Below are 12,591 nucleotides of genomic sequence, written 5' to 3'. Positions count from 1 at the left end.
CCAACCATCGGCAAGAGTTTCTCCCTCCGGTAAGAACATTGGGAACAGAAGGAGGCATGAGGTTCCCCTGAACACATCTCTCGGAGGCACAGGCACACGGGCTGGCAGAGCTCCCTTCCGGAGAGCATCTTGTCTGGAACTGACTGCAAATAGGACAACCTTGAACCTCCGTGAGGGAGCTAGAAGCAGAGTCCGGAGCCCAAGGCAGGGAGAGTGAGTTTGAACCCTTCTTCCAGCTCTTGCCAGGATGGCACTGCCCTTGACAGGCCGTCCCTCGCAGGCAGTGCTTGGTGGAAGGCCCCGTCCTCTGGGCCCACCCACGATGCTGCTTCCCCACCTGGCCTCCCGAAGAAGGACATTTTGTGCACCTGCTTGTGTGGGATTGAATTCGTTGCCAAGGTCGCAGGCCGTCTGCACAGACATGCCTTTCGTCCAGCTCTGCCAGCCTTTCAGTATATTTTAAAAAATAATTATACTTGATTGGAGATATTTTCAACCTGTTACAGTTTGCACAATACGAGGAAAATCCTCGCACCCTAGACTTGTGGCGTGTCTGGGCCAGAAGGGCCTCCTCAGAGGTGTCCTATCTGATGATGAGTGACGGGGCCAGCAAGGGTGTGGGCCCGGCCCCCGGGCGACACAGGCCCCCACTCTGCCATCCGTCCCCAGCCTGCGCAGTGCCCGCCCAGCATCTGTTCGTGGAGTGCGAATGATGGCCAAGCACGGTCTTCACGTACTAAATACGGTGCATCAAGATCAGCTGTGAAAATGTCAGGAAAACTTTGTCTTACGTAAAGGAATTCCAGAGTGTAGTTAGGCCCGTTTTAATTTTTTTGAAAAACCGAGATTTCCCTTCCCAAGGCACGACCGTGTTTCTGACCTCAAGCCGAGCTACCAGCTGGTGGGGAGCTTGCCGGTCTGACCTCCCTGACCCGGGGCACCCACTGCTCTCCCTCCTGGTTTCCTCCTGGCCTCTTCGGGGTGCTTGTCGTCCACCGTCCAAGAAGCTAGCTGCCGGGTGCCTGGGCCCCTCTGAGGAGCCACCCCTGCTGATGTGGGGAGAGGGTTGACACATTCGTTATTGACCAAAGCATTATTTCTTCCATGGTTCTTACTCTCCCATCAGCCTGCCCAATGAGTGCCAGCGTTCATTTTTTATTTCTAGATTAAATCTAATTTTCTCGTGTTACAGCCATTTCTGACCCCAGCAGTGACATTATTATTAGATAATTTGCCTTTTGCTGCTTTGTTATAGTTAAGGGGTATGACTCAAGATACATCCTGCGTTTGACTAGGAGAAGGAGGCTATAGACCTTACATTTTTTATTATGGAGCAATTTCTTCTAAATCAGTTAAGGCTTTAATGTTTGCCTTCACACACACAAAAAATGAAACGCAGTTTCACAAATTAATGTTCTTTATCCGTATCTTGGGGGAATTCTTTAATACGGTGCAGTTAATGAAACAATTTGGCAATACTTCTTCCAAAATTATCGCTCCCTTATCTTCATCTGATCTAATAATCAAAACATATCCTCTAGTAACAAGACTTCTCTGATTCTAATTATCTTAACCCCTTGTCACCAGGAGTGAAGATCTCCCCAATACCAAACCCTTGCACAAAAGGCATTAGCCTCCCCCAGACAAGCTCATCTACCTCCCTCACCCGAAGGAGGAAGGTTAATTGAATGAGATATCTTCCCGGGGCTTTTCCTTTTTTTTTTTTTCTAATGTGTGTAATTTATAGTCTCAAATCTAAACTAAACAGCAATACGGTTATTAGGAAAAATGTGTTCTGAACGAGACCCATCAAATTGGCAACCTGATGCTTTTGCGACGGGAGAGGGGGTGAGGGGGTCTCTGGCCCGGCAGCCGGAGACGCTGGGACACATGGTGCAGGGCTTGAAGCGGGATTGCTGGCTGGGGATGCTTCGGCTGACAGCCCCACTCCTCTTTAGGGCGTCAGGGGGCATGGTTTTGCCATGAATGCCAATGGCGCTCGGGGGCTTGATCTCACAGGGCAGCGTCTCCGCTCTTGAGCTTGTCGGGGTTTTCTCGGTGGCATACGCTGAAATGGAATATATTTGGGGACCCGTGGGTTTGCTTTCTCTAGCACCTCAAAAGTCTCCATCTCTTGCAACAACCGTTTCCTCATTCAGACGATCAATCGGTAATTCCGGGAGGGTGAATCAACAGTTGGATGTCTGCCCGTCTCTCTTTCTCCGTGTTCTGCTTTCTCAAGCCAAGTTCACCCTATACGCCTCGCTGTCCACACACAGCGGCGCCCCTCCCATCTTCACAGACGTGGAAACAGACTCGGAAGCAGGAGAGGTTTCTACCGGCCGAAACTGACAAGTCCTCGAGCACATCGCTGCTTGTGCGGCTGATTCTGTGTTTGTGATTAAGGAAATAACCCGCTGCCATTACAGGACCGCTATTTTTGATGACTCTGTTCTGTGGTCTTCTGTTGGAGCAGCTCAGGACAGACGCAGTCTAATTAGGCAGTCACCTGCGTTTGACTCACTAAAGCACAGAATTTCACGCTACCGATAGCTTGAGTGAAAAATGGCTATTTATAAGGAAGGCTAGTAGCTAAAAGAATGCCAATCTCCCCTTGGGAGAAACTATTTTCTAAAGATGAGTACTTCCCCATGGGGGTGGGGGAGTGTTAGAATCACCTGGGGCGGGGGGCTGTCTCCAAACCACATGCCTCCCCCACTCTCTGCCCCCCCATCTCCTGCAGTTCTGATTGAGCACCTGTTGAGCCCCGTGGAGCACGCAGTGTCCCTCCAAGGGCTGGGCCAGGGGAAGAACTGAAAACCACTTCTCTAGCTTGGCTCAGTTCTTTGTTTCTGGACGCTGGCTCTTCAATACACAGGCTCCCTAATCCGGCTGCGGGTTTCTCCGCAATGAGGCTACCTTCAGTCTCATTTCAGTGAGCGTCTCATCGACGTCTCAGGCTCGCCCCTCGAGCAGCCGTGATGGCGATCATGGTCTCGCGGAGGAGGTCGCTGAGGTCAGGGGAGGCCCATGCGCGTCCCTCCACTGCGCCCGTGCCCCAGCAGGAGAGACGTACCCTGGGTCGCACAGACGAGCCTGAACGTCAAAAGTCCCGGGAGCAGAGAGTCCGGGGCCGGGCCTCCCCCAGCCTTGAGCTGGCCGAGTCTCGAAGACCGTGTGAGCACAGATTCAGGGAGAGGAAGGAGTCAGGCTTCCGTGGGGAGGAGGAGGAGGGCAGAGGTGACCCCTGCACAGGAAGCAGAGGCGATCTGCCCAGCCACCGGGGTGAGGGCCCAGGGAAGAGCGCCCTGGAATCAATCTTGGAGAAACCGTGGGACTCCATCCGAGCTGTAGGCCTCGAGGTCCGCGTAAGGTTGTGGGGGGAGCAGGAGGTCATAAGGGGCCCCCTCCAGGGCGGCTGTAGTAGACTAGGCAGCACTAGGAGGGCTTTCAGGAGCTGATTACTTGTGGACTTGTTCTCTCGGAAAGACACACGTGCCCCTGGTCACCTCGCGTCGGACCTGGGTGTTTCCACCTGCAGGCAGTGTCCCGATGGCCTGAGCGTTGAGGCTGGACCCTCCTGGTCTGTGATGGCAGCGTTCTGTGAGGAGGAGTTGGCTGCCAGGGTCACACCTGGATCACAGCACAGGGAAATTGGAAGTGACCTCCGACAGGGCTGCTTTCCTGGGGATCGCCCTTCCTCATCCGAGGTCACACTGCTCCCGCCTGCAGGGAGCCCTCCAGGATAACCATCACTCCCTGCCACAATCTGGCCCTGGGTACTAACCCAGTAGATCCCAAATTGACCTCTCACCAAGGAATCGTGGAGACCGGACGGGTTCCCTGTGCGAGGGAAGGAGGGTGCACACGGCCTCAGCCAGGACTTCAGACGTGGCGCGTTAACCCAAGGGGCGGTGCATCTGACCCAGCCCCCCACCCCCAGGACCAGGGAGCCTGGTCACACATCCCCATTCACTGCTGGTGGCCCCTCAGCCCAGGGATCCCCGTGAAGACACGGGGTCACTCACCACCTGCACACGGCCGCAGGCTCGCCTCCCTGGCCCACCGTGTTTGGGGGTAAAGAGGCGTTACTGCCCTGCCCCCTGCCAGGCCACCCAGAAGAAAGGCCTTCCTGAAGGTGTCCGCATCAGTCTTCCTGTCAGCGGTCCTGTGAGTTGGTATCCCTAGAGCATTTTAAGAACTGCATATGGATAATTATTCTAGCAACTCAAAATCTTCTCGTTGAGTGCCTGCTGAGCTCCTGGGACCATGAGTGTGCGCTGTGTCACTGAACCGATGGCACCGGATCCTGCGACAGTCCTGTCGGAGGGGCGCTGGCAGCCTACACTTGTCCTGCAGGTCCCCACCGCTGGCCCGTGAGAACCCATTTTCTTCCTGTCCCCACTGTCCAGAGGAATAGGATGAGGCCCTACAGGCTAAGCCTGTAAGGAAGTGGAGAACTTCATAAACGGAGCCCTTGTATTCAGAACCAGGGAGCCCCTTCCAGAATCATACAGTCCTACTCAGTACCACCCCCAGGGATAAAGTCCTAATGATACCAGTAACAGTAACCGCCCCCCATCTCCAGGGTGCTCTGCTGCGTGCTGCACTCCAGTGAGCATTATCCTGTCCATCCTCACCAAAGCCCCCTTACCGTGGGTGCCATTATCCCCATTTTATAGACGAGTAAACTGAGGCTCAGAGAAGTTCAGTGTCTTATCCAAGGTCACCCTGCAACTGAGTGGCAGAGCCAGGCCTTGGCTGATCTATTGGGCTCCAGAGCCCCGGCCTCCAGAGAGCACCCGGCTTGGCCTCCCAGCATGAGCCTCATCAGTTCCTCCTGGAATCATGGGGACCCGTGGGTGGGGCCGGCCCGTGCCCGAGTGCGATCTGATGGTGGGACTCGGGGGGTTGTTTTCTTTCTGTGGGCACACAGCCACCTCTACAGAAGCGCGGCAGTTAAGTGAGAGAGTATTAGGGGTGTAGAACCCAGCCCCGAATCTGGCCCCGCCAAGGAGCACTCCCAGAATCTGGGAGGAGCCTTTCTCCCCCAGAGGACAACAGCCAGGGCCCCTGTTGCCCGGTCCAGATGGAGAGTTTTTTGAAACTAGGCTTTTCAGACACCCAGCGAGGAGTCACTGGTCAAAGACCCAAGCAGAGGACAGGGTGTGGCTCTGGGAAGTGCCACTCCCCGGAGACGTTGGTGAGGATGGGCTCCCGGTGCTCACAGGTCCGCACGTGCTTTGTTGGACAGCCCTGCCAGGCCTGCATCCTGTTGTCAGCCCCAAGAAACGAGCGTCAGAGGTTTACGGAAGCGAACTTGGGGTTCTTCTTGATTAAGCTGCCCCTGGGCAGGCAGCAGAAATTTCAACAGACGAGTCCGTCCTCGGTGAAAACTGTCACATCCAACCAAGTGACATGACTCCAGTTCTAAAACCTTCTAATTAGGGCCCCTCATAGGTCTGCAAAGCCGTGTTCCCTGGGAAGCTTGGCATTGGTGAGAGCCCACATCAGAGGCCCCGTAGTGCCACATCTGCACCAGGACCTGGCCCTGTGCTCCTTCCCCCAACCCTTTGAGGTCTTTGCTGCCCTTGCGTATTTCACAGATGAAACACTGATTATCGTGCCCCAAGGTGTCCCGCTCATAAGCGACAGACCTGATTCCAGGTTCAGAGCCTTGCTGGCTTCTAAAGAGTTCTGGATTGTCCCGTCTCGCTGCCCTTCCTACTGTAGTTCTCTGTGCGTTTCATATCCGGCGTCTGAATTCCACAGCCTGAAAGGCGCTCTGCATCCCAGCGGCACCCAGTGGTCTCTTGTTCGGGAGGGCTGGCCCGCGACTAGAGAGAGAACACAGTCATCACTTCTTCGAGAGCACCTCCGGAGAATCTGTGGTCGGAAAATGAGTGCATGCTAACGGCCCCCCTCCGCCCCCCGTTTGATATGACGAGAAACCATCATGATACATCAGGTTGGCAGGAGGTCATAAAAGGGAGCTAGGACAGAGAGCCCTTTTACGCAATGGACATACAGACAAGAAGTGGCCAGCAAAGGTGATAGGAAAAGATGAGCTGGGTGAGTGGAGTTTCCAGGACACCTGAATTCTTCAGCGGCCATCAGGTTGAGATTCGCGTGAACAGCCAGCCTGCTGGGCCAGATGGGCATCTCCTCCCCAAACTCTAGAACATTCTCAGTCAGCCTTAAACTGTGGCCGTAGCCGTGGCTGGCTAAGCAGAACCTTAAAAGGCGACTGGGAGCGCTTTGGATTGGGGACGTGGAATTTGTTCACCCCAGGCCTGCAAACATGCTGAATTACCAGCCTTGCCCCGGCCGGGCTGGGTCTTTGTGTTTTACATGAGGCTGCCTCATTCCCTTCCCCTTTGCGGGAGGGCGGAAGCCACTAGTCCGAGCACCGACGTGGAAGGAAGCTTCCTCTCTGACCACCCAAAGCCGAAGGCCCCTGAGCAAGAAAGGCCTGCAGAGACCAGCCCCACTGGTGCCCCACGAGCTCACAGAGCAGCAGCATAGCTGGGGTGCGTGTCGTCTCATCCCCCCTCTGAAGGGCATGTGAGGGCCGGAGAGTCGACTGTGCCCAGCCTTGGCCCCGCCGGCCTGGTGCCCTGCCAGGGCCCTCCCGCGGGACCCCGACCAAAAGACCACCCAGCTGAGCAGGCCTCCACTCCTGAAACGCCCACCTCGGGGGGCTGGGGGGCGGATCTGAAGGTGCAGATGCTTTCTCCCCCCAATGCCTCTCCGATGCCAACACTCAGCGACCAAGGGCTTGTGCCCCTTGTTAGCAGGGTCCCGCCAGCGGTGTTGACAAGTGACTGCGCGCGCCAGCTAGCCTAATGTAGCTCGCGGCAAGCCACACGCCGTGTGAAAGTGCCGAGAACTTCTCTTTGTTCTGTTTGCCGTTTCGTACAAAATGGCCTTTTCTCATTCTGTTTTCCCCTTTTGGAAAGTTCCGTTCTACCCTGGTTGAGTCTGACGTTACACCTTATATTCCCATGTGTGTGCGTGTTCACACTGGCTCGTATACACTCACGCTCGCACCAGACCGGAAGTGTGAAGGCCAGGAAAGTGACCCCGCACGTTGGCACCATTCACTTTGACACGTTTGCATTCCCTCTCAGGGACAACTGGCCTTTCTCTGGGGACCGTAGTCTGTGCAGACTGCCCTATCCATACAGACGGCCGTTAATAGGACATCAGGGGTGTTTTAAACAAAAAACACGTATTTCTCACAGTTCCGGAGGCTGGGAGGTCCCACCATCAGGGCCTTGGCCAATTCCGTGTCTGCCGAGGGCTCCCCGATTCACAGAGCGGCGTCTGCCTTCCCACCATGTCTGCACACACTGGGGTGAGGCCACTGATCTCATCCATGGGGTTCTCCTGCTGGTGACCCAGTCGCCCCCAAAGTCCCCGCCTCCTGACACCGTCACCCTGGAGGGCTGGAATGCAACACACAGATTTGGGGGTGCGGGATGGACGGACACAAACATGTGGTTCATATTGAAGCGACCTGTTGCAGACACGGCCACTAATAATATTCCTCTGTTTTCAGCAACTGGAAGAAAAACTCAAAGGACAGGCTGACTATGAAGAAGTGAAGAAAGAACTAAAGTAAGTGGCGACGCCAGCACGGCCACCCCATAGCCAGAGCTCACTGGCGACTTCTGCTAAGGAAACGCTACGCCAGAGACGGGGCAGCCACAGGCCCTCTTGCTCTGGGCCTTGGCGACTGCTCCATCCCTGGGCCGTGTCCCGGGTGGCCCGGAGCCACGGGTGTGTGCACTCAGGCCTGTGCCTGAGCTCTTGGGACTTTTTCTGAGAAGTTGTCATTTCAAGTATGCACAGAATCGGGGGAGACGGTGCCCTGATAGAAATTATGAAATACGAGCTTGTGTTCCAGCAGTGAGTTCCCAGACAGGAGCAGAGCAGGGGAATGTTTTGTCGGGTTTGCTTTTTTAAAAGAGTTTATTTATTTGAGGAAGGGTGGGAGGGACAGAGGGAGAAGGAAAAGCAGACTCCCCACTGAGCAGGGAGCCCGATGCGGGGCTCGATCCCAGGACCCCGGGATCATGACCTGAGCCGAAGGCAGAGGCTCAACCCACTGAGCCACCCAGGTTCCCCCAGGGGAGTGTTTTCCAGTGGAAAGAGTACACATGGCCTCACACCGCCCTGACCACCTTCAGACACCAGGACTTTCCACTCTCGGGTACAATTTCCCATTCGGGAGACAAAGCTGAAGGCCTGTCTAATGCAAATATTCCCAAGTAGAAGTTGCCTCCTCGTGCCTGGCCTTCCAGCCATGCCCTGTCGCCCCAAAATCCTTCACCCAGGGCCACCTCCAGCCCTCCTGGAGCTCACGGGCATCCCTACCTCCATGGCTGGGCTCCCAAACACGCCAGACGGCCACTGGGCCCTGCCGGCCTGTGTTCTGCACTGCTGCAGGAACGGCGTCCCTCTGCTCCCCGCTTTTGGGCCCCAACCCCACCAAAGACACCTCCTTGGCCTCCGACTCCCTGCTCTGGTTGGGCATCTCCCTCCCTTCTCTCTAGGCTGACCGCCCCCCACCCGCACCCCAGATCCCTTCCTACTACCCTGCTATCCCATCAGCCCCCCACCCCCGACACTTTTAATTTCTCCTTTTAAAATAAGCCTACACCCACTCGCCATGCTGTTCTTTGTACTCTGAATTCCATTCCCTCGGGTTTGCTTTAAAAAGCCCACCGGAAGTCCTCTTCAACCTTCTGCCCCCAGGGCCCGTCGCCCTCCCTTGGTCACGAACTCCCCCAGCCTCCCCTAGCCTCGCTGGTGACTTGCGTGCCAGTGGCTCCTCGCCCCGTGTTCCGCAGCGCAAAGTGTCTTTCCCTGGACAGTCCCGCCCCCTCGGGCCGCAGACAGCCTTGCAGCACCTCCTGGAACACCCCCTACACCTGCCTACACCTGCCCACGTTCAGGTGCGGCCTCTTCCCTCTTCCTGCCTTGAGGTGGGCCCTGTTCACCTGTCCGACCTTCCCTATCTGCCTCTCCTGTCCCCGTCACCCTTCCTTCCTCTCTTCCTCCCACTCACAAGCAAACAACGTGTGCCTCCTAGTACCGAGTCAGAGGAGCTCTGATGGGGAGGCCTTCGCCCTCCGCCCCCTCCCATCCCCGCAGCTCAGTCCTGCAGCTCCTTGTAGCTCAGCCCCGTCCCATGCGCAGCACGTTCAAGGTCCCTGCCCTCCCACGTGGCCGCTGCACGCTGGCCGGCGTCTTCCTCCCAGAGTGGCGCGCACATTCCCCGCAGCCCTTTCTGCCGCACGTACACACCACGCCCCCTCCCCCAGCCCCGGGTCTGGCATCTGGAGGCCCCACTCAGGTGGCTTTTCTGCTAAAATACATTCCTGCCCTCCCGCTTCCTAGTGATCCGAGGGCCCTTCCAGACACGCACCCCGCCTTCTGTCCCATCCCTGCCCCAGGCCCTTCTCAGACACTGACTCCTCCGGAGACGGACCCCATCTCCACCCCGAGGAGATTCCTGCTTCCAAGGGCACCCGGCAGGTGTTCTCCCTCGAGAGCTGCTGGGAGTTTGTCGTCGGCCTGTGACAGCCTGTGGAGTTTGCAAGGGCGAGGGGCAGAGCGCTTCCTGCCCTCCGAGTGCCCGGCACCAGCAGGTCATCGGTAAAGGTCCGGGGAACACATGAGCAGACGCTGGTGTTTGGGGTGTAAGCTCATAGGCTCACTTCAGCCTTTTGTTACACAACCCTCCAGAAGATCTCAGACAAGAACATAGCGCAAACGTGACGGCCGTAAAAAAGGACAAGTTCCAGACTGCTCGTCACCTCTCTCCCGGCTGACGCAATGCGGCCCCGACTCCTTAGTATTTTCAATAGCTCCCTGTAAAATAAAATTAGGAGGTTCCCCACCTCCCCCCCGCCCACCCAGCTGCTCTCTCATTCCTGTTCTGTTGGTCCATGTGACACAGGTCACTGCGAAGATAAAGCCACAAACAGCCGTCAACTCCTTACTGACTGCCACGGTCACTGTAGCAGGGTGATCTCCTGGGCCCCTGGGCATTTGTACACCCTGCTCCTTTTTTTTTTTTTTTTTTTTTTTTTTTAAGATTTTATTCATTCATTTGACAGAGCACAAGCAGGCAGAGCGGCAGGGAAAGGGAGAAGCAGGCTCCCTGCTGAGCCCAGAGCCCAATGTAGGGCTCGATCCCAGAACTCTGGGATCACAACCTGAGCCAAAGGCAGACACTCAGCCAACTGAGCCGCCCAGGCGCCCTTCCACCGCGCTCTCTTGATGACACTTCTACGGATCTTAAAGAGGGCAGAGGCCAAAGTCATGACCATGAGAACGCTGGGAGAGCTCAGATGGCTGGGTGCCGGGAACCACAGCCACTCTCGCTCACCTTCCCAAGCTCCTGGGGCCATGTGGGCCCACCGTCCTTCCCTCCCAGATAGACTCAGAGACAGGAAGCCACGTCCCTTTGAAAGGAACGCTGGAAACCGTGGTTCTGGGCACCCGAACTCTCTGGGCTCGCGGACTTGTGGAAACAGGCTGGGACCGAGGTGATTGCAGCAATAAGGAGAACAAAGGAGATCCAGTCCCGCTCCCCTGCATCGCCGGGGGGCCCTGGAGCAGGGCTGTGGCCGGCCTTTGAGCCAACCACTCTGGGACCTCGCCTTTTGCCTATTTTCCCAGGTCCCCTCGTGCCCGCCACCAAGTGAGCGTCTGGCCCTGGGGCAGGTGGGAGGGATGAGGTTTCTCTCTCTGGCTTCCTGCTTACAACTTTCTCATTCCCTGTAAGCCTGACAAATACATTCCACTTGCAACAATGTTACGTCTGTGTTCAACTTTAAAATTATACTCTGAACAGCCCTGGTGTGATTCCATATGGAATGATTTACATGCCGGGCAGGAAACTTTCGCTGGCCAACTGCTAGTTGAATAGTTATTCTAGAGACGCTATCAGATGCTGCTGCTGCCAGAGAGGTTGTTAAAGCTGTCAGTGCGTCCGTTCCTGGAGTGCAGGAGAGCGCGATGTTCGTGCTCATTAGTGCGGCCATTGTCAAAGGTAGGAGCGGGGAATAACCGCTCTGTGTTGCTCTCCACAGCATTCTGAAGTCCATGGAGTTCGCACCATCCGAGGGCGCTGGGACACAGGTACGTGCTCTCGCTTGCTATCAGTGTGCATGAGGGCCAGCTCCCATGGTCCCTGTCCGTCCCTGGGCTAGCCTCACGCTCTCGAAATTTCCATGAGACCTCCGGCCTACGGCTGACGAGTCATTTCCTGGGAACCTTAAGCAAGTTCAAGCACATTATCTTTCATCTAAAAGAGGCAAGAAGAGAAAAGTGAGTGTTTTCCAGACGGGTAGCTCAGTTCACATGACGTTGTGGTTCCACTCAGGCAGGCGCTAAGAACGTGGATAAGACCACTTTTAGACCCAAATGGACTGGCTTAGGAACTTTTTTTTTTTTTTTTAAGATTTTATTTATTTATTTGACAGAGATCACAAGTAGGCAGAGAGGCAGGTGCTGGGGGGTGGGGGAGAAGCAGGCTCCCCGCTGAGCAGAGAGCCCAATGCGGAGCTTGATCCCAGGACCCTGAGATCATGACCCGAGCCGCAGTCAGAGGCTTAACCCACTGAGCCACTCAGGCACCCCAGGAACTTTTCTTTTATCTGTTGCCTCACGTGAAAAAGAGGCGGGGCAAAATGACCCTGATGCCCGGGAGCCTGGGAGCCAGGTAGAATTTGAGGCATCAAAGGGAATGCTGCTCCTGGTGCCCTGACGGCAGCTAACTCTCTGGGGCTGGCCCCAAGGAAAGGGTCACCTCTGCTGTGACCTGCAGACAGGTTTGTGGCCCGGCGGCCCATCCTCATACCAGAGAAGGCACAGGCTTAGACTCCTCGAACCTGGGGACGGCACAGAGAGCAGGGAGTTTTCTAGAAGCTGCACGGGGCTAAAAGAAGAATGGCCAGGACCGGAGCGCATCCTCTCGGAAAGGAACTTGAGTGCTCGCCCCAGGTGTGGGAGCATCTCCAGGGGAAGGCAGATTCCAGGAACACGCTGGCACCAGATAGCGGGGTGCATAGGCCATCAGAGCAGGGGTCGTGGGGTCCGGCGGCCCCCGGGAGCGGGAAGGCGGCCGGCCCCACGGTGAGCCCTGCTCTGCCCCATCTAGGACGCATCCAAGCCCCTGGAGGTGCTGCTGCTGGAGAAGAACCGCTCGCTGCAGTCCGAGAACGCCGCGCTGCGCATCTCCAACAGCGACCTGAGTGGTAGGTTGACAGGGTGTCACGGGGCCGCGCTCGGTCCCCGCCGGGGGCCGAGGAAGAGGAAGGTGAACCGTGAGTCGGGGCCGATGCATGGCGGGAGCATCAGTGGTCGATGACAGCCTTGACTAATGAGCGCTTGGTCTCCGGGTCCTCCTCACGGCTCCCCCCCACCCCCCGCCCCGCTTACCGAGGCTCGCGACGAGGCGCGTGGCCACAGGTGCCTGCGGAGGTCAGTTAGGGCCGGTGTGGCCGGAGCGGCCGGGAGGGACCCTCGGAGGACGGCGGCCTCGCCGGTCCGCTCCCAGGCGTGCGGCCTCTGTCT

The 12,591-nt window shown here is 56.7% G+C and overlaps 1 protein-coding gene across 8 annotated transcripts in view; it reads left to right on the top strand.

Moving 5' to 3' along the window:
- The window catches only part of LOC111146355 (cut like homeobox 1), a 353,463-nt gene that overhangs the window by 268,222 nt on the left and 72,650 nt on the right, over positions 1–12,591 (top strand). For all 8 annotated transcript variants that reach the window (XM_022501883.1, XM_022501880.1, XM_022501882.1 and 5 more), the window contains 3 exons: positions 7,562–7,620; positions 11,106–11,154; positions 12,176–12,272. In XM_022501883.1, coding sequence (XP_022357591.1) covers positions 7,562–7,620; positions 11,106–11,154; positions 12,176–12,272 — 205 coding nt within the window. The remainder of the gene's footprint in view (positions 1–7,561; positions 7,621–11,105; positions 11,155–12,175; positions 12,273–12,591) is intronic.

Source organism: Enhydra lutris, unplaced genomic scaffold (genome assembly GCF_002288905.1).
Source record: "Enhydra lutris kenyoni isolate GAN:26980312 unplaced genomic scaffold, ASM228890v2 scaffoldscaffold13, whole genome shotgun sequence".
NCBI classification, from domain to species: Eukaryota; Metazoa; Chordata; class Mammalia; order Carnivora; family Mustelidae; genus Enhydra; species Enhydra lutris.
Note: the sequence above shows the minus strand (reverse complement) of the source record. Positions and strands in the feature narration are given on the sequence as shown.